Source organism: Danio rerio, chromosome 2 (assembly GCF_052040795.2).
Source record: "Danio rerio strain M-AB ecotype USA chromosome 2, GRCz13ab, whole genome shotgun sequence".
NCBI classification, from domain to species: Eukaryota; Metazoa; Chordata; class Actinopteri; order Cypriniformes; family Danionidae; genus Danio; species Danio rerio.
The window spans coordinates 24,434,956-24,462,259 of NC_141022.1; the positions used below are offsets into that span (position 1 = coordinate 24,434,956).

Genomic DNA, 27,304 nt, shown 5'->3' on the forward strand with positions numbered 1-27,304 from the left:
TGGTAAATACATTTTTTAAAGGAGCTGTTGACAAAATTGATCCAGATTTTAGGAGAAGCCCAAACAATCAAAAAATGCAAATAAAATAAAACAAAACAAAAAAATCTGAAACATTACTTGTGTTATAACAATGGAATGACACAAGGAGAAAGTGCTGAACTACTGCTATGTGTTTAACAAAAAGGTTTAAAATGCTTTTTTGGATGGAGAATGGAATCCCATGCATTGCTCAATTGGGCTTTTTTTTTATCTCAGAGTTTAACAGAGTCTTCATATCCTGATGGTTTGGTGTGTCACGTCTATGAAATCTGAACTTTACTTCAGCGCAGGTGATTGGACTGGCCAATCTAGCAGCTTTATTTTCTTTCTCTGAAAGCATTTGAGAATTTCCTTGGCTGTGTTTGGGATCATTCTTGCTGAAATGTCCCCTCTGGTTTCATCTTTATCATCTAGTAATGTAGGTGTCGGGACTTGAAGCAACTAACATTCATTTACATTATTGTTTTCTAAAAACTGATTTTGATTGCTGTCTGGGCTTTCAATGCCCTTTTACACCTCCCTTTCTTCATGTGTTCAATACTTTTTCCTTGTTTCATTTATTTTAATACTTACTTCCAGGGTTTTTTCGAAGTTGATATTTAGCCACGTTGGTGTTACGTAACATCTACTTTTTACAAGGTGGTTCGTTAGACAAACTCTCAACCCCCAACCTAGAGGACCAGAACTTACACACATACACTGGGGACAATTTTGCTTACCCAATTCACCTAAACCACATGTCTTTGGAGCCCGAGGAAACCCACACAAACACAAGGAGAACATGCAGACTCAACTTAGAAATGCCAACTGACCCAGCCGGGGCTCGAACCAGCAAACTTCTTGCTGTGAGGCAACAGCCCTATCCACTGTTCCACTGTGCCGTCCTAATTTTATTACACATAACTTAATTTCTAAACTAATTAGTTTTGTTTTCTTTGTATAAATGGATTACTTTGGTTGTAATCGACATCTGATAAAAGTCAACAGAGCCTTTAGAAATCTCTTTTCGACTCGTGACTCGTTCAGTTCAATACTTGTTTTACTCAGTGTAAATCTCAGAATTGTTGGTTATATTTTGTAGAACATACCTAAGATCAATTAATGGACTGATGTAGAGATAATTATAGTGTTTAGTTATCAGAAAGCATGTTTGGTGTATTGAATTAATGAATCTTTCAATTACCATACCATAGTATATTTAGATGTTTTGTTGTAAAGACACCTGAGCCTCTGTTATGAGCATTTGTTCACATTCCATGTACAGAGTTTACGGTTAGATGTTAACTGACCATAGTATGATTTATTCATTTAGAATTTGCCATATTCTGGCATATTTTTGAAACAGTACATTTACATGAGAGATTCCTCTCAAACACTGACAGCCAGTGTTGAAGACATCACTTATGGCTAATGAGTTGCGTGGGCTGTCAACAAAATTGTTTTATCCCATTATGGGAATAATACTCACAAATGTAGCTCCTCAGAGTATCCACAGCTGACATCATAAATCCACAATCCACTTTTGCCCTTTAACATACAGCTTTGGAATGGAGAGGTTTTTTAAATAGACAAATATTTTTCTCATTAGCCTTAGAGACTGCTCTGTACAAATATGTACACCTTTTTTCTACTTAATTTAGCATTTAAAAATCGTTTCCACGCAGATACAGCTTGGTGTAGTGGGGCTGATTTGGTCATGCATGCAGTGTTTGATTACAGACAGTTGAATTATTACAAAATGATGGACAACTGTAACTATAAAAAATACATGAATGTATAAATAGATTTCTATAGGCTTTGTTTTTTAAACACTTTTTACGAGTGTGTGGATCCCATCCAATAATCAATAATGCATCTATTTTAGTAATCAAAAATAGATTTACATTATATTAGACATAACACACTTTCTCCTAATACTCACCAAGAAACCCTTTGGCATTATTTTGTGTATATTTTGATATATAGGTTTAGTAAACCACAAAAATATTTCTTAAAAAAACTGAATCACTTCTTGTAAGGTCCACCCAGTTGGTCCAATGCCGGTGTCCACTGGTGGATGAAGGTTCAATGCCTGTTCGGTCTTTCCAGTGCACAATGTTGATTTACCTTAAATTTAACTCATATTTGACTCCAATTTTAGTATGAGGTGGTTTATAATATATTTATCGTTAGTTTTATCTGACTCCAATCATAAAACATTAAGAAGATTATATCAATATATAATTTAGATAAATGTTTGAATCTTTTGTCTTCACTAGTAACTATCACATTCGTTCATTCGGGTGCTCATGTCGCTCAGAGAAATCGCCCCGGCCGAAGGCGTCCCTCACAGTCACACTCTGGTCAGTCTTGAATATTAAACAGAGGTAATTGAATAATACTTTTAAATGGCCACTACCAGCCCGCTCGTTCTAAAGTACTTTTAGTTAGTCCCGCTTAGATGTACACCTTTGAGTTAAGACAATATCATTTCTAATTAGAGGTTAGGGCATTATTATAAATGTACCCGACTACTGGACTCTATAATAACTTTGGTTTTCACCAAGCCCATGGTTTCCCATATGAACTTAATTTAGAATAATATTACCTTCAAACAAAGATCGGGTACCCAATCTAGGTTAGCCGTGCAACTCCTTGTTGACCTAGATGGAAGTTAACGCACTTTCCACCGAAGTACACTTGAATCAATATCAAAAGTCAGTCAGATCCCTAAAACACAATTAGTGTGCCCAATGCTCCATCTCAACTGGATTCTAGTCCGTCTACTTACCTGACGCAAGAAGTGCGGAAACAAGAATACAGCGTAATCTACTAGAACTAATAATTATAGAGTGAGCAAAATATGATCAAACATAACAATTTATTAGTCAGGTAAATGTGTATTATGCCAATTCAATTCGTTAATTCATAAACGATCAAATCACATCAAATTATCAAAGATAAATCCAAGATGAAAAGATGCATACCTGACTTAAATTTATACATAACATGGAGCGTAAGCTCCATGTTACGGGCTGATCTGGGTAATCAGAATCGCTCCGAACATTTCTCAAACCTTACCTTAAGTCAGGGGTCTCAAACTCAATTTACCTGGGGGCTGCAGGAGGCAAAGTCTGGGTGAGGCTGGGCCGCATAAGAGATTTCACAAAAAAAAAGGCCTCAAATGTCATTATTAACATTTTTAATTATTTCTTCTGAACATGAAGTGTCCTGAACATTAATAAAACATTGAGTGAAGATTATGAACAGTTCTTCTGAACATGGCATCTTTTGCCTACTTCTTGCTGCCAGAGACTTGACAGCGCTTCTTCTCACAAATCTGAACCACATTTGGCTTTAGAGCGGAAGCAGTTGAGACCCTCAGTATGGCTTGAAGATGATCATCATTAAGTCTAGACCTGTACTTTGACTTATTGAAGTTCTAGGGAAAAAAGTGGGGGAACTCAAAACTTCCATTCCCTCACCTAAAAAATAGGGGTATATATGTATAAATAAAACACCCCCACCCCACTCCAGTCACATCAGTCTGTACCAGTCTGTATCTACCTATAATATCAACACAATCTCACGGCAATTCGTAACTTTTTCATTTAGAGGCTAATTCGTATAAATTCGTACGATCTAATTCATACAATTTAGTACGATTTGCTTATCCCCCAATGACGGTTGGGGTTAGGGGTGGGGTCAGGTACCACGCCTCCTTTTAAAAATCGTACCATTTCGTACTATTGAACTCGTATGAATTCGTACGAATTAGCCACTAAACTGGCAAAACGTAAAATACTTACGTTTTCTCGTGAGATCAGGCTGATAATATATATAAGGTGCAGGGCAGGCACGTGCACACATAGGGTTCAACCTGTGCAGAGCACATGCCCTTTTTAGTCTTGCATAGAAAGTGCCCTTCCAAAATGATCAAAAGTGCCCCCGCGACGCGACACACCCTCGGTCCTGCCCTTCAGTAGGCGCGCGATAACACCGCTCTTGAGTTTGCGCGCCACAACACAGCTGATCAGAACGCGCGTGACAATGCGCATTGAGTGACAAGCGCGCTGTGTACGGATAGAATCAGCGGAGCGGGGAGCGCTCTCTCTCCCCGCTCCGCTGATTCTGTCAGAGTACAGCGGTCGGCGCGGGCCACAAAATATTGCACTGAGGGCTGCAAATGGCCGGCGGGCCGCGAGTTTGAGACCCCTGCCTTAAGTAATCCAAGAATCCCCTCAAGGAAAGGGGTGTGTGCATAACAAAAGGCATTTGCATTTAGTGCTGCCTGTGGGAAAGTAACTCCCGTCACAGTGGTTCAAAAGATACCTGGAGTAATATATTTATTGTTTTGATTATGTCTATTTCTGAGGGAATGAGACCATTGTACCAGTCGCCGAGACATTTCAAATGATATCAAACATGATAGATGAAGTAACTTGGATTAATTTAGAACATTCAGACTTTGAAATGACCATAGTGTGAGTTGGGGTGGTTAAAGTCGAGTTTCAGCGGATTCAAATGTGAATGTAGTGGGAACTGGTTCTTTCCCGCATTCCCACCTGCTGGGTTGTGGAGCCAATTGTCTCTGTTTTTGGCTCATGTTTGAATTGTCAAAGACATCAAAGTATTTGTGATATCTCACGCCTTACACTTCTGCTTTTATTTTTTTGGAACTTTGCAGGAATCTGTAAAATTGGATCCAGTACCCACCAACCCAGGCTCATTTTTTTGAAAATGTAAAATATGTACCTCTGGATATGTTTTGTAGCATGTTTCAGATGACACACCCACTAGAGGGTGCTGTCTACATTTTAGCAAATGTGAAATATTATACTTAGGGAACACAATGTTGTACATTTCAGATACACATCCTTTTTGTTCTTGTCCATGAGAAGGCAGGGCTTGTAAATCACCTAGTGAACTACCCAACCAATAGTGTTTTCAAAAGCAAACATGAGAGAAAAGTGCAGCTGGACAGTGTAGATCTACTTTGATTTTACATCACAAGTACTGAACTGTACAAAGTGAGCTACCGAGCAAACTGACCACACCAGAAAAGTCGTTTATAAGTGGATAAATACATGGGGCAAACTTGTTTGATTACAAATAAATGCCATTTTATTTAGTTTTATGGTATTTATTAGGTCAGTGGTCCTCAAACTTTTTTCATCAAGTACCATCTCAGAAAAAAAATGTCTCTATGCTGTACTTAAATGTAAAGTATTAACATTTAGTAGCCAATTCATCAACACCTGAAAATGTTGCCTGGACCTCAGAAATATTGGCTATATGTCATATAATGAATAGTATTATATGTCATGTTCATATTAGGGATGCTCATTTCGGTTAATTTTGCTAACCGACAACTGCCGCTCATTAATCGGTTATTAATGGTTAACTGGTTAGATTAATATTAATTTTATATTAAACAAATTGACGTGTCTATTTTGTGTCTGACACATTAAATATTGCATTTTAAAATACTGATTTATTTTTATATGCTAGCATATAAAAAATAGAACAATACGACAGAGCATTTTCACGCACCTGCAGTGTTTAGCACAGAAGAACAGAATAAACTAAATAAAATGAATAAAATAAATAGGACTGCCCTAAATTATTTTTACTTAAATAATTAATTTATATTACAAATCGAAAATACTGACTGATTCTTTTTAATAACCGGCATAGGCTGTTTGGATTTTGGATTGGATTTTTTCCAATCATATGTTTTTTCTTCCGTCAAATAAAAATAGCTGACTTCCTCAAATTGCTCGCTCCACGGAAAATATGCATTTATTTAATGCCCCGCTGTTATTATTTTAATCACAAAACCTTTTTACATTTTTAATAGAAATCATTATTTTAAAGATTATGTCTTGCTATATGGTTTCCTCTCTCTCCCTCGCGGGTCAAGTGCACGCTGCGTGATGAAAAGACAATGACAACGCGCGCATATGTTGACTTTTTGTAAACAGTTTTGTTGTTTAAATATGATATTGCATTAATGTGCATACATGCTTTATAAGCTCTAAAATAAAAGGTAAAGCCTATTTGTTGCGTTTATTACGCAGATCCAGGTCAACATCAGCGCTGGTTTGGTATCAGGACGTCTGTATCAAACAGCAATATTCTTCTTCCATTTTGCTTCTTTGGCAAATGTGTCTGTAGGCACGGGTTATACGTTATCTTCCTGCAAGTTAAGTATGCCTTGCAGTTGAACAAGGGGCCGAAAACAAAGCGCACCTCACTGCCTTTATGTTGACAAGGAAAAAAGAAGAGAAGAAGCGCGGCCGGTCCTCTTATGAAACGACAAAATCAGCTGGGTATCGATTATGCAAAAGTGTTGCTGTCTGTGTTGTTACAATTGTAATATTTAGTAATATTGTGATATTCAAGATTTGTACATTCATACAGCTCTGGATAACTTAAAACAGCGATTAGACCATCAGAACGGTGTTAATGCGTCTTGAAGTAAAGCGAAACGGCTATAAACTCAGCAAGATAGAGTGATTATATGCAGAGCCATATACCTTTATCTATAAATAAAGTATAACTATAGAAACTGTGTTCATCTTAACTGAAAGCTTCTGCGTGTTTGCTGGCCTCACGCATCGCGCACCTGTCAGTCAGTCAGTCAGCACGTAATGCCAAAGGGTTAAACAGATAGCGCACAGCACTATACGGTTACAGAAAAGTTTGTGCTGTTATAATCCACTTACCTTTTAATACGTTTTGCTGCGATTATAATCCCCTATTAAAAACAACAACAATGACTGAATGTTTTGAATGGGTAATGTAGCCGTAGAGGGATGCATTTTGGTCCCCGCCAAGGAGTAATGAATGTAGCGGAAACCATGCTCTTCAAAAGTTCTCTCTAGTTGTCTTGACAACAAAAACTGCTGCTCTGGGATGAGCCGCGTGCAAAAGATGCCCTCTTAACGCAAAGGCGCATTCAATCGGCCCCTTACGCAGCCAAACTAAAAATATATAAAATAATATTTTTAATCGCTTAACTGATAGCATTAATCGGTTAAAAACGCACCCTTTCGGTTAACGGTTAAACGGTTAATTTTGAGCATCCCTAGTTCATATGTAAATAATTTTTGATAAATTTTGAAATATTTGTAGCATGTACACATAGATATATACACTAGATGTCGCCTGGCCTATTGTTGTCTATTGGACGGAATGCGTCAATAGCGACGCCATCTTGCTACAGGGTAGCGCTCCTTTGAAATGAATGCGGGACCAAGGTACAGTGGAGAACTGTGGCCATCCAAAGCCAGAGATATACACATATAGACATATATCTATGATCGGGAGTTTTACTGGATGTTAGTATGTAATTTTTTTTTCTAATTACGAAAATTATAATTTGACATCACTTTTCTACATTGATGGATCAGTGACTGCACGGGCATTCCTGACAAAAAGCTTGTGTTTGTGTGTACAGAAATGTACTATTCACCCTCCCTGTTAAATTTAATCTAATCCGTGTCCTGAAACACACCTCCTCTTCTGCTTTCACTTCTCATACTGACGGAGGGAGCGATTCGTTTGTGAATGAATCCCCCATACGACTCTTTCACTAACGTTAGGCGACAATAATACAAGTTTCTGCCAGTGTAGCATCTCGTTGTCATATTTCTTTTGCATTGTTTGCTGATTTTATTAAACAAAACTAGCATAAGCAGAGTGTTTAGTGCGAGTTGGAGCTGCTTTGCCGTATGGTGAATGCAGTAAGTGACTGTATTCCTCAACAACGTTACCTGATTAGCACAAAAGTTCAGAACTTACAAAAACAGAAAAAAACATAATATTACCTATGAAATGTTCCGCCTTTGTGCTTTGTTTTCTTTGTTTGCTCGTTACTACACCCATAGACAGCGCTAAAGTCCCGCATCTTCACGTAAAAACATTGTCTTGACTAGTGCGGTTGAATGACAGTTGTCCTGGGAGCACTGTACCAATGTGGCGGGCTGGCGGCGCTATTGACGCATGCTCAGGGTCCCTATGCGATATCTAGTGTATATATCTATGGCATGTACATATCACATATTTGATTCCTCCGCGTACCACTAGAAGGAAGCTCGCGTACCACTATGGTACACGCAGTTTGTGAACCACTGTATTAGGTGTTGTGGAAAGGGCTGCATAAAAAGAGTCTTTCATTTGTCAATAGTATGTCTGTGTAATTGGTTTGAAAATGAACCAAAGTTGTTGGCATCGTACCCCCCTGCAGTGTTTATTTTACCTAGAAACTGCATTCAAATCTATGTTGAAGCTTTTTTGGGGGATTTCACGTAAATGTAGGTTGAGGCGCTGAATGAGTCTGAATTGAGACCCACCATCCCCCAATGACATTTAGGCTCTGGCAAGCATATATAGTATGCAGCTGTTCTTTTTTCATATGAAAAAAGGGGAAAATAACACAACTATAACAATAAAGATGTAGATAAATAATATTTTCACTTTTAGTATATTTTTTCTTAGCTAATAAACAATAAAACACTGACAGACAGTCAGAATGCATTGACATCATTGTGGAGAACCACTGCTTCTTGCCCTCTTTTCGAATACATTTTAAAGATTATGCCTATCTAGAAAACAATTGGTTATACATTTGTAAAGAATCATAAAATATGCATGGAAGTTACGCAATCCAAGCTATCAAATCGAAGTATAGAAATAAAAGTAGCATACCTTTGGTATCCAGTGGTAGTTTCAGCATTTTCTGTTGCCTCCTTTAAAAATGCTGCTAAAAATAGTTTGTTGTTTTTACTAAACTGACTACAGTGGTTAAATTCATTTCATTAGGCTAATAGGGGCAATGCTGTACCTTCACCTCACAGCAAGAGGGTTGCTGGTTCGAGCCTCGGCTGGGTCAGTTAGCATTTCTGTGTGGCGTTTGCATGTTCTCCTCGTGTTGGCGTGGGTTTCCTCTGGGTGCTTCGATTTCCCCCACAAATCCAAAGACATGTGGTATAGGTAAATTGGGTAAGCCAATTTGGACGTATAGTGTGTATGGGTGATTCCGAGTGATTGGTGGAAGGGTATCCGCTGTGTAAAACATGTGCTGGATAAGTTGCTGGTTCATTCTGCAGTGCCGATCCCAGATTAATAATGTAATTAATAATTAATAATCAGGGACTAAGTTGAAAAGAAAATTAATGAATGAATAAACGAATTATTGAATCGGTTAATACATTTAAAATATATATATATTCACTGGTTATATGAGCTAGTAAGGGCATCTGCTAGTGACAAGGGGGTAATGCAGGGGAAAAGCATAAAAAAAACTGATTTTCATCTTTTGTAAGTGTGGAAGCAAATATGTTTATTGGTATATTTATTTTGGTAGTTATTGTGCTTTGTGTTAATGGGCCTATACATTTTTCCAATAATTACCATATGTAAAAATACTGTATACAGCTCCAAAAACTATGTTTGCTTTTTGTTTGAACTACTTATTTAAAATGAGTTAAAACAACAAAATTCTTGAGTTTTTGTGGACAGCTTAATTGTTTTATGTTCAATCTACTTACATTTTTAAAAAATGAATAAGTTAACTTAACTCCTAAGTTAACGTAATAATTGTGCACTGACAACACATTTATGTGCGTGTGTGTAACAATTGCGTGTTTGTATTGCTTGTCTGTGCATTGGAATTGGAGAGAGAGGGAGAAAGCAAGTAATGGTTTGTTTTAATTAAATATGTAACATGTAATATGTTTTATATATATATTTTGCTTTGTACACTCTTAAAAAAAAAGCTGGGGCGCCAGAAAAAAAGTTAAATAACAGCTGTTAAATTACAGAAAATAACGGACATTACAGAAATTTCTTTAAATTTACATATATGGTTAATTTCTGTAATTTAACGTCTGTTGTTGTTTTCTGTAATTTAAGGTTATTTTACAGTGTACATGTGTTTGAAGTGTTAAGGAAATTTTATACAACTGAATAGTGTATAGAGAACAATTGCACACCTTTAAATGTTCAACAGGTGATTTATTTTATTATTAATATTATTATTTTAGCAAATTTTAGTTCACCTGACAAAACAATTGGTTAGAAAAATAAAATCTATCTAATCTTTCCCTAAAATACTAATAAGGGTTACTGGCACTACATGACAATGAGATCTTTGACCTCATGAATGTATTGTTCAGGAATATAGCCTATAGGGTTTGGTCTATTTTTATCATGTAGGCCAATAGAGCCACTCGCTTCATGCCTTCACACCATCTTTCATAGGCTTGAATCTTCTCTCTCATCTAATCCGCAGCCCTCCTCCCCTCTCCTTCCCTTTTGATTTTTCCTCCTTTCATTCAGCTCTGACTCAGATGAGCTTCTTCATGTCCATTACGTAAGCGTCTCGGAGGTTTAACTTAAGTCTTTAGGTGAAGGAGATAAAGGCCTCCTCCATTGTGGCAGAAACTTCCCTAATGGCCGGAATGAGAAATTGCCTGAATTGAAACGACACACTCAGCCAGTCTCTCTTCTTTTTCCCAGCACAGAAGGAACGACGCTGTCTGTTGCCCTTGATGTGAATTTGTAGTAGCGCTGTGTTATGTAAAGCGGGTGATAAGCCGTATGTGCTGACAGATATTAGTCTGTTGAGAATACCGGCCCTGGTAATGGAATTATTTTAGCTCTGATTTGAAATGCAATAAAAAGAAGTATGAAATCGCTTGTAATGATCTCGGTGTCCATGCTCCAGAGTGGGTTTCGGAAAACACATGGCCTGCTCCGCCGGAAAAGCCGCTGGTTTTGCTTGATTAATCTCGATGGCTTTGTCCAAATGAAATTGTATGCTGATTATGTAACCGAGTGTAAAAGGGGTGGGGGTGAGGAGACACTTCGCCACACACAATCTATATATGTGTGTCATTATTACATCAATAGGTGCAGTCTCTGTTAAAAGATAAACACCACTAATATAACCAATTATTATTTTTTAACCTGTAACTTGTTTGTAAAGGTGCTTGCATACACTGACATTGGATGATAATATATATTTTTTTGCGGCTTAGTCCCTTCATTAATCTGAGGGTTGCCACAGCGGAATGAACCGCCAACTTTTCCAGCACGTTTTTACGCAGCAGATGCCCTTCCAGCCGCAACCCATCTCTGGGAAATCTTTGCCATAATGACAGTAAATAATATTTTGCTAAATATTTTTTTCAAGACACTATCAGGACTTGAAATAGTCGCGGACGCCGCCCTCTCTATTCCGCCGCCCTGGACGCGGATATAACTGAAGGCGCGTATATAACTGAAGATATAACTGAAGGCACCTCTATGGACGCGCCGGCCCTGCAAATAATAACAAATCTTACAAGTGATCATGTACTGAATGTTTATCCACCACCATCTACACTTTTCGAAGAGTGGATAAAAGACTTCCATTCGCTTCAAGTCTGCTATGAAAAGTCTGTGGGATGAAATTTTCAGGTAACTGTTTGCCACATTTTGCACGAGAGGTTCTGTTTAATCTTCATATAATCGCCAGATGCTGTCCGCCGTGCAAGTGGCAGCTATATGTAAAATTTAACACCACGTACGCAAATGGGCCTGCACTGAGTAAACTAACATTGCGACTCATGAAAAGACTGTTATTGCTATTAACATGACGTTTGCATATAATAAGGTACAGTATGTCAAAAGCATCCGTGTAGTATCAGACACCACCCGTGAGAACAGCACAGTTATATCGTTAACATATTCATTCATGTCCAGCAGTTTGTCACTCAGTTATGTTATAAAAATTTATTTTCTTGTAATAACGGAATTTCGTTGAGACATTTTCCTCACGCATGCATATATATAATTTTGCTTGTTACTTTGATTAGTGTTGATTTCAAGTACAATAAATATGTTTGTATAAAACTTGTAGTATATATATATATATATATATATATATATATATATATATATATATATATATATATATATATATATATATATATATATATATATATATATATATACGCATTTTAGCATTTTTTCATTTGCCTTTATCATGTAGGCTATATAATGTTTAGGGGTGCACCGATATGGATTTTTTGGCCGATACCGATAACCAATAACTCTTCAGACTTGGAGGCTGATAATTATAAATATTACAAAATGTTTTATTTTTATACAGCAAACTTCATACAAAATTGAACTGCTCTGATGAACTGAATAGTCTATACTTAAAGCAAAAAGCTATGATTTCAAAATTGCAAGGTGATTATATAGACCTATTTTCATGATTTCACATAAATCAGCATGCAAAAAATAATTATTTTCTTTTTCTTCATAGCAAATTAACATGCAACTTGACTGTTGCATAGAAATAATAGGTTAAAAACAAAGTGGGATTTAATCAACAAGCAAGTTAAATATATTTTAAATAAAATTAAAATGAAAGAGCTAAGGACTGAAACCAGCTCAAATGTTCTTGAACAAAACGTGTTACAGTGATGTACATATGTACAAACATGTCCGAAAAAGCCTTTTAGAGGTGTTTTGATCATTCAAAGCCACCATATAAGCGAAAAGCTAAATACAGATTGTATTAAAAAACATGTGGCATAGATTTACCCTATTTGGCGTTTTAGACAATAGTATCTGGATACAGCCTTTATGATGCAAGCTGAGATTGTATCTCTCAGCGATGCAATGTCAGACACAATGCACTCAAATGGAGCGAGTAACGTCACTGTGAGGGGTAGGGTTAGGGGTGGGATTAGGTGAGCCCATTAAAAAGCATTGGATGCAGCCCAGATTGCACTGCACCAGGTCTGCATCCAGACCCCTCTCGTTTTAGATTCTTTTGGACACATGTAGCTGCTGCTTGTCAATCAGACAACGCTTTACGGCGAAAGAAAGGACCAGGCCGGTGTCGCTGACGCCGCCTTCTCTATTCTGCTGCCCTAATCGGCCGCCTGGGTCACCTCTATGGACACGCCGACTTTGAGTTTGTGTGTGTGTGTGTGTGCGGTGACAGCCCTCACGCGGGCTTGTTATGATCAATATGAGTATTCTGATCAAACTGAGTACATTCTTACATCAACAACACATGACAAGCAAAGCCTTGATATAAACAAACAATAATATTAGATTACAAACAGCCCAATGAGCTGTTTAGCACGTGTGCATCTCTGCTGTGATGTTTGCACGTAATATTTTTCCTGAGGTGATTTCAACCAAAATACACAATGACAATCAATCAAACATATCTACAATGATAAGGAACATGGTTACTTACTGAGTTATTAACGCACAGCAATATCACATGAAGAAAGGATGGACTTTGAAGGAACAAACAGTGTGAGGAGAGCCCCATTATAGTGCACAGGACAAGTCTGACTCTTAACATGTTCCTCCTACGCATGCGCGAGGCAGGCTGGTCTGAACAATTACGTAATTTATCGGCTTAAAGATATCAACCTAATTTAGACATGGGATCGATAACAAGTGATAAGATAATGATAGCAAGATTGATAATCTTAAATATACCATTTATCGGCTAATAATGATATGGCTGCCTAAATCTCGTGCATCCTTAATAATATCTAAAAACTTGGTTATAAATAAACTATAGAAATATGGATAGATTGTGGTCAGTGTGTCTCTGGATCCAGTCCCTTTCCCTCTCTAACTTTCTGTCAAAAATATACTGTCCTTTCATAATAAAGACAAACATTTTAATTTCATAGAATATTTTGTATGTAAAATGTATAATAATTAATAAATCAGTATTTTATATGCTTTGAGTAAATGTGTGTGAGTGTGATGAGTAATTTTAAACATTATGCAAGCGAATGAGAATAAGTGCGCAGGGCTACATTTTTAAAGGACCATGAAACCAAACACACAGACGCAGGGCAGAAAGACAGTGACTGTGTTTACATGGATATGAGTAAAAAAAAATGATTTAATGGTGGGCTTTAACTGCAGTTTGGCACTTTCAATCAGGAATTTCATTCATGCCCCCTGTGACAAATGAGATATTTGATTCGAGGAATTGACCCTTCGCTAAGCCACCCCCAAAAACCGCCACCCACCAATCGTGGCTTAGCAACTGTAGCTACGCGCAGGGGCTCTGTCAAGCTTTCGAGCGAGTGCATATGGATTGTGCAAATCTGATAACCGCTATCCTAAAAGTTTGGACGGGATGGTGGAATTTTTTTCCTTTTCAAAACCTAAAACCCTTGAGGAGAAATGCCAGCGTAAATCAAGCTGTGTGTGGGGCGCTAAAGGAGCAGAGTTAAGTTGGTTTTGTTTTGATATTCCTGACACATTCAGTGATAGACAGACGGCAATAACTCAGACCTCTTACCCTAAACAGATCTAAACTGTGGTTATGATCTAAAGCTGGTTATGTTTCACAGCTGTCTTAATCCTTTTTTTCGATTGATATTGTGATTAATGCTCCATTTAAGCCTTCGCCATAACGTTAGTAACTTAACGTTAGTCATACTAATAGCGAATAGATCATAATGACATGAGTTATTGATCCAGAAAATACAAATCTGCGAATCTGTTGCTAACTTTACTGAACTTCATATTTACATCTGTTTCAAGCTACGAATATTTGAAATTACAAAGCAACAGAGCAAAACCAAAATATAATCACTGAGCAGCTGCGATCATTATACTTTACCCCCAGCTGTTTTTCAGTCATTTATAAAGAGAACACAAACATACTGACAGTAATATGTAACTTACTGTACATTGTTATGGGTCAATGATGCTAATATTCGACACAAATCCATCAGTTTCCCTTTCTGGCTGTTCTATGTATGAATGAACTATGTAAAAGCACTGTCATGCGTGTTTCCTTGTTGGTTAGTAACGCTATATTTCATTGCACAGCAATTAATCTATCAGGCTTTTTGGCTAAAAATAGAGAAATCACGGTTTCATTTGTTTATTAGTTTATTAGATTATTTTAAAATTTCACCTCTCCTGCTGAGCATGAGCTAAGCTGTTGAATGGTTAGCGTATGAGGCGGCTAGGCTAGGCTAGCTTCAATTTTGATTGATTTATTCTCTAATCGGTTGTGTATTAAGTCGTGAATATACCCCTGTAATGCATACTGCAGTCTTTTTTTGTCTGGCTTTCTCAGATATCTCACTTGTTCGCCAAAAATGACATTTCATCCTTGGCAATGTCTGAAACCGGCACACACACATTGAAAAAGCCGTGCCAAGCACGAAAGCTTGACAGGCGTAGCAACAGTAACTAAGGAGGGCGGGGCTTAGCGAAGGGTCCATTGCTGGAAGCATGTATTTTTAATGCAATGTTTGATACTGCACTGCGAATGAGAGAAAAAAAAAGCCTTCCCATTTCTCTGTAACTTAGATGCACTCGGTAGCGTTAGTAAGCCGTGTGTGTTAATTCAGTCACAAAATGCTACACGACAGAAAGTTTGATTGCAGTGTTTACATATTTACACTCGGAGAGCTGCATTTACAGTGCATCTTTCAGTCCATAATATTGTAGTGATATTAACGTACTGTAAACTTTAGTAACTTAGAAATCATTTTACAATAATCCGTCTTTATACACTGAAAGAGTACTGCTGATGATACAAACTAACTTTGCCATCTGAATAATCAAACAAAGACACTGATCCCTTACTTACCAGATCTGTATAGACAGGACAGTCAACACCAACTGGAGCCGTCTCTTTTTTAAAAGGAAACGAGCGGCAAATTAAGATTTCACCATTTCCAGATGAGAAAAGCTCTCGAGTAAAAATTTTCTTTAGACACGTATTTTTGTTGAGTGTTGCGTGAGTCCAGCTGCGCTCTCATGGCGGGAAAAAAAAAGCAAATTATAAAAGCAACAGTGACGACCCATATCTTCAAACAATTCTTGTTCTCCCTCTTGTTTTGGCAACACAATGTGGCGTCTCTCTGCCGTCTGAACACTGTACAGGTACAAACAGTCTTCAAAGCTATCATGCATGTTAATGAAGTTGCACCGCATACACAATAGAGAGCGTTGATTGGTTTTCTCATGGATGAATGCAGCACACTCAGAGGCGTCACAAAGTACTTTCAGGTACAGACAGCCAGTCTACACGCTGAAATACAGACAAAGATCTTATCGGCGTAACGCAGCCTCAAAAATTTGTTTCAAACCGGAAGAACGAATTTGCTGAAATTAACGCAAAAACAATCAATTTTCTTTTTTTTTATGAAATATGTGTCCTAATAGTGTTTATGGCAGCGTGGGACACATATGACTGTCAACAGCTCAAAAAATGTGTTTTTGTGTTATGTGACCCTTTAAAACGAAGAAATATATATTTTTTTCATTTTGTGTTCTGTTTTAACAGTCTGGCTGCAAAGTCTAGAGTCTCGCCATGGCCACCGTCTCGCCATGGTGCATTTGCTATTTACATGGTTGACTTTGTAAGTGGAAAAACTGAACGCTTCACTAGTGAGAAAACAGTTAAACAGACCATCTGCAGCGCGAGGATAAAGAATGAGCCTTCTCCATTTAGCTTTTTTACTTTCTCTTTACTTTTATTCTTTACTCCTTTACTTTTGTGGATAAGGAAATGGTGTTGTACGCAATCGACTGAAGAAATCCAGTTGCCTACATATTTAATTTAATTTGTTAAGCGCAAAGATTTGTTTCAAAACTATTTCTAAATTGAGTTTTTATTTTCAGCAAACGAATAAATGAACAGTAATAATGAAGTTATGTCCAAACACACGTCAAATTCATATGCCCCATACGGTGATGCATATGTCTCTAAAACCTGACAAGTGGACAAATCTAAACTTGTTTTTATTGAAACAAATATAAATATGCGTATAATAAATACTACTACTACTAATAATAAAATTATACAAATGTAAATTGTCATCAATAAAATAAAAAAGCCCCCTGAGGTGAAGGAGGCATGGAGAAAGTGGTTTTTGTGTTTATGTAGAAAATAATAATTTTTGTAACATTTTGTAAATATGTAAAGATATTAGTGTATTGCTGTACATCATGTGTGTATTAAGCAATGTGTGACTGTTTGGACCTGCATAGGTGCATAACAAACACACTTTACACTGGACTTTAGACCAGCTTTTAGTTGGTCAATGACGTGGTCTATTTCAGTTCCTCAAAAGAGCAACACGCCAGCAATGCACCTTAACACACCTTCTTTTTAGACTCGAACACCCATGAGTCCACAGAGTTGCTATTTAAACAACTTGGACCAATTGTGAAAATTATTGTTGGGCTGGTCTGAAAATAGCAACAAATCATGCCAAACACATCTTACACCTTTTTGCGCCGGGTGTATCATAGGGCACTTTGTGTGTGGTACCGCTGACCACTTACCTATGTATGGACAGATTTTCGGCATAATTGAGTAGCTCACCACAAATCATTTCACCACATATCGTTTCACCACATATCGTTTCACCACATATCGTTTCACCACATATCGTTTCACCACATATCGTTTCAGATTTGGCATGTTGTTTGGAGCAGACTAGGGTTTGACGGTTCCAGTGAAGGATGGTTCCAGAATCCAAGTCAAATAAAACCAAAAAAAGTAGTGTGAAATTTTGGTTAAAGCTTATGCCCGACATGGCTCTTGTCTCCTAGTTTGCTTTTAAAAACACTATCGGTTGGGTTTAGGGAAGGGCCTGTGTGGGTCAATCAATAGCAAGCTGATATATTATGCATGGCAACCGCATTGTCTTCTCTCTCATGGATGTGCACAAAAAGCTTGTTGAAATTGGCAGAAATGTTTACAGGGGCCTCTGGTGGATTCACGAGAATGGCACGTATGAGAAAATGTTAGGGATGCACCGATATGAATTTTTGGCTGATACAGCTAACCGATAATTCCTTAGATTTGGAGGCTGATTTCCAATATATTAACCAATAAATCTAAATATTTCAAAATGTTATATTTTTATACAGTGAACAACTGATTTTAGTTTAAAAACTACGTAAAAGTTTGAACTGATTTTAGAATGGCCTATTCAAAGCAAAAAAGCAATAACCTCTTTAGGCCCAATGTGTTTTTTTTACATGCAAATTTTATTTCTCTTTGCTATTTGGGCTTATTCGAACCTAATTAGATTAAAAATCTAAGTATCATTTTTGTCATAATGTTCTTTTAGAGAAAAAATATGTCCATATATGTGGACTCGTGGTCCAAATTTACATAAAACACTTTTTCCTGAATGCTTTTATGCATATTTAACATAGACATTTTTTTTACTTGCTTTAAAGGGCACCTATGGTAAAAAATCTACTTTTCAAGCTGTTTGGACAGATCTGTGTGTTGGTATAGTGTATAGACCGTCATACTGGGGTGATATGAACACACCCAGTCCTTTTTTTTCAATTTAACTACAACAATAAGGGTCGGCCAATTGGAGCTGTTTTCAAATCGATCGCACCATTACGTAGATGTGCGATTCCCCCCGCCCACCGAATTGATTGACAGCTGTGCGCATTAACATGCTCCGGTAGTCGCGTGTATGTCAACAAGACCAGGCAGACATACGCAAAGCAACCGGGAATAAAAGGTCTGTTCTGTTCGCTAGGATCAGCAATCATCATCAAATGTGATTAAGAGTGAGTTTCACATGTTTAAAGTGTTTTAAAACAGAGTATGTGTGTAATTAATTACAGCGTTTTACTTCAGCTTTACTTTATCAGCACAGCCACGTGTCAGAACAATTATAAAAGAAGACGATTCAATACCGGTTTGTGGAAGTTAAATCAGGTTTATTTTGTACGTTTACATAACAAATATCCCCACAGTACTTGAGGTTAGCCTTAACTAAGCTAAGCGCGCTCTGTCTGTCTGCCTGCCTGCGTGTGTGTGTGTGTGTGTCATCTGCGGTGTGTGTGTGTGTGCGCGGGCGCGCGCGTTAACTTTGTAACGATATTGTGTGTGACTCATCAATGCAACTTCACAATACTGACCAGTAAAGGTTAGTTCTTACTGTAGTATCTCACAAACGCTACGTGAGACCTTCTTCCTTTAAGTCTGTCTGTTGTCTGACGCAGCTGAGGGAGGAGGCATGTAGAAATAGTGGGCGGGAAAGACTCGTCTTAAAGGCGCAGTACGACAAAACCACCCCCTGCTGGAAATCAGTATAAAACAGCATCTTGCAAAAGGTATAATGAAAAATCTGATGGGTATTTTGATCTGAAACTTTATATACACATTCTAGAGACGCAAAAGACTTGTATTAAATCTGAAAAAAGGGGTAACCTAGGTGCCCTTTAACTATCAGAAAGTAAAAACAACATTTTGGACAGTTAAAAATAGTGTTTGGGACATTTCATATGCTGCAAAACAGTTGCAGGATGACACTGTATGTCTGTAACAAAAAATAAAACATTCAAAGTATTTTAAATAGCCACTTAAGAGCTAAAATGTGTTGTTCACGTATGTGGACACTTAGGCCCTAGGAGGATAATTTCAAAATTGCAAGGTGATTATATATACTTAGAGTCACGATTTCAAATAGATCAGCATGCCAAAAATAAATGATTCCTTTTCTTTGCATAGCAAAATAACATGCAACTTGACTGTTGCATAAAAATAACAGGTTAAATAACAAAATGGGATTTAATTAAGTTCAATTGCACAATTGTTAAGATTATTGCACACTGAATCCAAACTTTTGTCTGTGACTTTCGCATATTGTAAATTAAATTTGACCTCATGTTGTCAATGGGAAACTTTCATCTGCCATAAAAATTTAAATTCGTTTTTTTTTTTTTCCACATCTGAAAAAGCGTTTTGAGAGGCATTTTATGACAGCTCAAAGGCACTATTCAAGCAAAAAGCTAAATATAGATAGTATGTTTTACTTTAAAAAATGTGGTATAAATTCGTTCCATTTGGCATTTTAGATTCTTTTAAACACATGGAGGTGCTGCTTGTCAATCAAACATTGCTGTGACATTGCTACTTGCTGTAATTTGCAGGTAAATGATCGATAAAAGGTTTGTGATAAACCGCCTGTGAGTTTGAAAGTGTAACTGCAGTATTGCGTAATGCATGTGCATGCGAAGGGGGGTCAGATTTGTCCTCGGAGTCAGATTTTATTACAACACCTGAGCATTGAGCATAGATGACTTTATGACAAGCGCAGTATAATACAAAATGTGGCGGAGGGTTGAGAACCCCTATGCTGGATTCAGTGACTGGCACACCTCTTCCCTGCTGTGAAGGCTCTTACAGCTCACTGGTCACTATGTGTGTGCGTAGTAATAGCAATCACGTGTGCTTGTTATAATCATTATAAATATGCAGATCAAACTAAATACAATCTTACATCAACAACACATGGCAAGCAACGTATTGATAAGAACAAATAATCATACTAGATTACAAACAACCCAACGAGTTGTTTAGCATGTCATTTACACACCTAGTATTTTTTCCTGAGGCAATTTAAACCAAAATACTCAATGCCACTCTATCAAACATATCTACAACGATAAGGTATTTGGTATTTTTTCGGAGTTAATAATGCACAGCAATACCACACAAAGAAAGGACAGACTTAAAGGAATAAACAATGAGGACAGCTCCATTATATCCAAGCTGGACACTTTATGCCCATGCAGCAGACAAGTCTGAACAAGTTCAACCCACTCATACGCAAGGCAGGCATTTCTGCACAAATACATAATCTATTGGCTTAAAGACATCAACCTAATTTTGACATCGGACCAATGACGATAACATTAAAAAAATTATTTATTAGCCGATAATGATATAGCCAATGATTTATTGCGCATCCTTCGAAAACATGCCCCAGAAATGTATTTGAGACTGTCAAAATATACACTCACTGGATTAGATTAGGTACACCTTACTAGTAGACCCAGTTTTGCCTTCAGAATTGCCTTAATCCTTCATGGCATAGATTCAACGAGGTACTGGAAATATTCCTCAGAGATTTTGGTCCATATTGACATGATAGCATCATGCAGATGCTGCAGATTTATCGGCTGCACAATCATTATGCAAATCTCCTGTTCCACCACATCCCAGAGGTGCTCCACTGGATTGAGACCTGGTGACTGTGGAGGCCATTTGAGTACAGTGAACTCATTGTCATGTTCATGAAACCAGTCTGAGATGATTCATGCTTTTACATGGAAGTAACCATCAGAAGATGGGTACAATGTGGTCCTAAAGGGATGGACATATACAGCAACAATACTGAGGTAGGCTGTGGTGTTGACACAATGCTTAATTGGTACTCATTTGGGCCTAAAGTGTGCCAAGAAAATATCCTCCACATTATTACACCACCGCCATCAGCCTGAACCATTGACCTCTGGTATCAACAAGGCATTTGCGCCCACAGAACTGCCACTCAATGGATATTTTCTCTTTTTTGGACCATTCTCTGTAAACCCTAGACATAGTTGTGAGTGAAAATCCTAGTAGATCTGCAGTTTCTTAAATACTCAGACCAGCTGTCTGGCACCAACAACCATGACACGTTCAAAGTCACTTAAATCAGCTTTCTTCCACATTCTGATGCTCAGTTTGAACTGCAGCAGATCATCTTGATCATGTCTACAAGCCTTAATGCATTGCTTTGCTGCCATATGATTGGCTGGTTAGACATTTGTGTTAACGAGCAGTTAGACAGATGTACCTAATAAAGTGGCTGGTAAGTGTACATGGGAGCCTTTGGTGGATTTGTGAAAACAAAAACTGCAAGGAGACATAGCCCAAGGTACATATTGCTCTGTTCTAAAAAATGTAGCCCTTGGCTCATATCTCCAATGAGCCTGGGTTGACTTTGTATGTGATTGTCTATCTGATTTGATATTATAATAATAGCTACACTACAGTAAATGGAATAAAATATATTTTTTATTTTCCAGTTTTATATGTGTTTGTACATAATATGTACAGTTGAAGTAATATATACAGTTGAAGTAAGAATTATTAGCCCCCTTCGATTTTTTTCTTTCTTTTTAAAATATTTTCCAAATGATTCACAGTGTGTCTGATAATATTTTTTCTTCTCGAGAAAGTCTTATTTGTTTTATTTCGGCTAGAATAAAAGCAGTTTTGAATTTTTTATAAACCATTTAAGGGACAAAATAATTTGCCCTTTTAAGCTATATTTTTTCTTAATAATCTACAGAACAAACTACTGTTATACAATAACTTGCCTAATTTCCCTAACCTGCCTAGTTAACTCAATTAATCTAGTTAAGCCTTTAATGTCACTTTAAGCTGTATATAAGTGTCTTGAAAAATATCTAGTCAAATATTATTTTCAGTCATCATGGTAAAGATAAAATCAATCAGTTATTAGAAATGAGTTATTAAAATGATTATGTTTAGAAATGTCATGAACAAATCTTCTTTCCGTTAAACAGAAATTGGGGAAAAAATAAACAAGCGGTATAATAATTTAGGGGGGGCTAATAATTCTGACTTCAACTGTGTGTATATATATATATAATGAAGGCAATGAACCGCCAATTTATCCAGAAGGTTTTACGCAGTGGATGCCTTTACAGCTGCAACCAATCTCTGGAAAAAAAAAATAATATATATATATATATATATATATATATATATATATCAGGGCTCGAAATTAACTTTTTTACTTGGTAGCACCGGTGCTCCCAACTTCAAATATTTAGGAGCACCAAAAAAAATTTTAGGAGCACCAGAAAAAATTTAGGAGCACCACCAAAAATGAATGAGCACCGCTGCAAATTGTATTTTAAGGGATTTATTGTATTTTAAAACAACATTAATAGGACTGACAAAAACCAGAAACAACTATCTAACTAATGCTGCGAAGACATTGATATTTGTGTGCAATAATTCCAAAATGAAAGTCTAATAATTAGGCCATAGAATATTAATAATGATAAAAAATGACAATAATAGTAATGAATTCCATTTCTCATTATGATACTGCCTTGAATGTGCATGAATGTAGGTTATCTGCTATAAAAAGTCTGTTACTTTATAAAAAAATAATTGTATAGTTTACATCAAACAAAAATGAAGCATTGCAGTAAGAAATATTTATTTTGTACTGCTGTTTTTATATGCATGTCAATTTAATAAATAATATTTCTGCTACAAAACAAACAAAAGATTATAATAAATCATTCAATTCAATGATGAAAGCTGCAAAGCAGTTTCAGTAAATAAATATAAAATAATACACACCTCAAAAAAGAATAGACAAAAGAAAGTAAGTAAAGTCTCACTTCTATCACTCTTTAAAAGTTTTGGTTGCAGTTTGTGTCAATTTAAAGGTTCAGTCTGAGCTGATCTTCATTTTTCTGTGTTAGTGGAAAGCAGGCGAGTCAGCCGACCCAATTTATGAGCAGGCAGAGCAGGATTCTTGCGCTAACCATCGGCGCAATACCGCTGTTTGTTATGAGACGCAGTTATAAAAACTTAGTAAAGGCGTGCTTCTTTGGCGATGATATGTACAGTATTAAATTTGACTTTTAGCGGACATTTGCGCTGAACACGCAGTGAATGCAACGCATGGAGATTCGGGCACCTTCTCCAAGAAGCGCGTACTCGATTGATCTCAGCTGGCGGATCATTATTTACCACGTGACGTGTCATGATCGCTTTAATCTGCGCCTCAACTTTAGGTGGGGTTTGCAAACCTGTGTGCTTTAAGTTTTTACTCTTTAGCCGTTTGCATTTCCTGTGGTCATAAAAGCTCCTTCCCTGTCATCTGACAGCGGAATACCTTGAGTGAATGACAGCTAATATGAACCAATATAGCGGCAGGGAAGAGCGATTCAGCACGTTTTTACAAAAAAATCAAAACAGGTCGCACTACAACCATTATCTGCAGTCGCACTAATGCTCCCATATATATTATGAGGTCGCATAGATTAATTTTCGGGCGCATATACAACCAAAATGGTCGCAATTTCGAGCCCTATATATATATATATATATATATATATATATATATATATTGAGAAAGAGATGGATAAATGGATAGATGGATGGATGCACATGTGTAAATTTGTTAATACATTCTGTAGGGAGCCATGTATCCTTCTTATGATCATTTTACACATTTTGACATGTATTAGTGCTCTTTCACTTGATCACAACACGATAGTCCATTTAATTCAGTGTATCTTTTTACACCAGTCATCCACACTGTCAATTTTATCACTCATATACAACTTGTTTGTTCCAGTTTGATGAATTCTGATGCCAATTTGACACTTTTACATCAAAATCTTGTGCTCTCCAACACCTGCACATCACACTCACATGTGCAAAAAAACTCACGTACATGCACATGCACAAAACATGCACATGCACAAAACATGCATACTAAAACAGCATATTACACATGCTCAGTAGAAAACCAAAAGTATATGACATACAAATATACAGGAACACATTATATAACACCAAAAATTATGATAATAACCTTGAACAGTAAACTATAAAATATGGCTCCTAAACATGCTTTAGGGCCTAAATTTGTTTATTGCCCTGAATCACCTGTCACATGCTGTGTAAATGAATGGATGGTGGTGTGCGTGTGTGTTTGTGTCACACAGCTCAGTCTGGTTGACCGTGGCTTGTCCTTTCCCATTTCAGCCACTGCTGTTTCAATTGCAGCTTTCCATGAACCTCATGCCCTCTTCCCCGGTCCTTCATTTGCTTTTCTTCCACTCCTCCTTTATCTCTTCAGCTCAGTTTTAAATCTCTGTTGTACCATTATAATGGAGCATTAAATAGTGAAGGTTCACACCTTACATTCCGGGGCTTCACACAGGTATGTTAACAGTTCCTTAAATCAGCATTTTTGCCTAATGCTTATTCTTAACATCACGTTTGTCATCATTTTACTCCACAAAGTGCATCTTTCTTCATAAAAGTGCTTGTTAATAGACAGGAAGACACCTCCGATGGAGCAGGGACAGATGGAGGCACAGGAAGATGCTCAAAATAACTCTCTGCATACACAAAACACGTCATAGTTTGGTGTGTGTGTTCATATGATGGAAAGCGAGTGTCAAATAGCCAGGTTGGATTCCACCATGTAGGACAAACAAACATGTTGAACAGAAATTTGAACAGAAATATGACTATCCTATGTCAAATATGCACCTTATGCATCAATCATTTGTCTTGAATTCATTTGTAGTCATGCATGTGGATATTGGCCATGAAAGGTCCATTGACGTGTATTAAATTGTTTAGGATAATAAAAAAGGAAGTTGACAGTCCAGCCAAATAAGTAATGCTCACCCTGTTGGCGCAGACAGCTCTGTTTTTCACTGCTGCTGTTGTTAGTGAAAGGAAGTTGTTTCTTGGCCGCGGTCCATCAGTGCAGTAGATTTTGAGAAATGGCCCCTGTACTGCAGATAGGTCTCGGTGAATAAGAAAAAGCTGGGATTTATTCTATTGGAGCGCTTCCAGAAGTCTCTTGTACAGCAAATGTCAAGATATTGTTTAAATGTCTCAGCTCGTTTGATATTGTATTATATGTTATTTAATTATGCAGATATGAGTGACTCAGTTTGTATTATTTTAACAGCTACTGTTCTTTTCCTTTAGATAAATGAACTCAGACACATCCAGATTCCTGTTATGCTGATGCCTGATGACTTCAAAGCCAACTCGAAGATTAAGGTGGACAACCACCTCTTCAACAAGTAAGAGACTGAATTAAGATGGGACTGCTGAGCTCAGAGTTTACTCCTGGTATGAAGATAGATTTTTGTTTATCGGTTCACAAGCATTTCAATCCATCTCTTTTGTACACTTTCGACCTCATTTCTGATATTGAATGGTCTATGAGTGGATGTTTCAGCTTGTTCTGATTTTTCATTCTAATATTGGAAAAAATAAGTAAAAAAATTTGCATAAGCCACATTTCCACTCTCATGCTAAACCGTTCTCATTCGGGTTCTGGTTGTGTTTCCGCATGAGCCTTGAATGTCGCAGTATGATTACAAGCCGTTCTCAACAAAAGATCTCAACTTTTTTATTGAACAAGCTAAATATCAGAAAAAAAGGAGTTCTCAAAACAGAAATATCTGATCTTTGTCCATATCTCTGTTTACATTATATTTGTTTTACCAAGGCAATGGACCCTTCGCTAAGCCCCGCCCTTCTTAGTTACTGTTGCTACGCCTGTCAAGCTTTCATGCCTGGCATTGCTTTTTCAATATGTGTGCGACGGTGTCAGACATTGCCAGGAATATAATGTCATTTTTGGCGAACAGGTGAGATATCCGAAAAAGCCAGACAATAAAGGACTGCAGTATGCATTACAGGGGTATATTCACCACATAATAGGCAACCGATTAGAGAATAAATCAATCAAAATTTAAGCTAGCTTAGCCTAGCCCCCTCATACGCTAACCATTCAACAGTGTAGCTCATGCTCAGCAGGAGAGGTGAAATTAAAAAAGAATCTAATAATAACAAATATATAATATTTGCGTTACTAACCAACGAGGAAACACGCATGACAGTGCTTTTACGTAGTTCATTCATACATAGAACAGCCAGAAAGGGGAAATTGATGGATTTGTGTCGAATATTAGCATCATTGACCCATAACAATGTACAGTAAGTTGCTATTACTGTCAGTATGTTTGTATACTCTTTATAAATTAATTAAAATCTGCGGCTTGTAAAGTGTATTGATCGCAAATGCTCAGTTTGTGATCATATCTCGGTTTTGTTCTGTTGATTTGTAATTTCAAATATTCGTAGCTTGAAACAGATGTAAATATGAAGTTCAGTAAAGTTACACAACTATGGAAAATAAAACCGAAACAGTTTAAGTCCCCAAGAAATCAAAAGTAACCATATGGTTTTGTTAGCTCACATTGCACATTGTTTTCTGGTGAACAATTCATCTGTGCATGCCATAAAAAAAAATGTTTGCCCTTCTAATCTTTAATTAAATTCTGTAAAAGCTCTTGCTGTTTATTATTATTATTATTATTATTATTATTATTATTATTATTATTATTATTATTATTATTATTATTATTATTATTATTTGATGTATATTTGATGAAATGGGGGTGAAGCAGTGGCGCAGTAGGTAGTGCTGTCGCCTCACAGCAAGAAGGTCGCTGGTTCGAGCCTTGGCTCAGTTGGCGTTTCTGTGTGGAGTTTGCATGTTCTCCCTGCGTTCGCGTGGCTTTCCTCCAGGTGCTCCGGTTTCCCCCACAGTCCAAAGACATGCGGTACAGGTGAATTGGATAGGCTAAATTGTCCGTAGTGTGTGAA

General features: G+C 37.1%; 1 protein-coding gene across 2 annotated transcripts in view; it reads left to right on the top strand.

Annotated features, from left to right (window-relative positions):
• Positions 1-27,304, top strand: part of pip4k2ab (phosphatidylinositol-5-phosphate 4-kinase, type II, alpha b) — a 68,462-nt gene that overhangs the window by 5,626 nt on the left and 35,532 nt on the right. For both annotated transcript variants that reach the window (XM_087240762.1, XM_087240761.1), the window contains exon 2: positions 25,613-25,710. In XM_087240762.1, the coding sequence (XP_087096888.1) occupies positions 25,613-25,710 (98 nt within the window). The remainder of the gene's footprint in view (positions 1-25,612; positions 25,711-27,304) is intronic.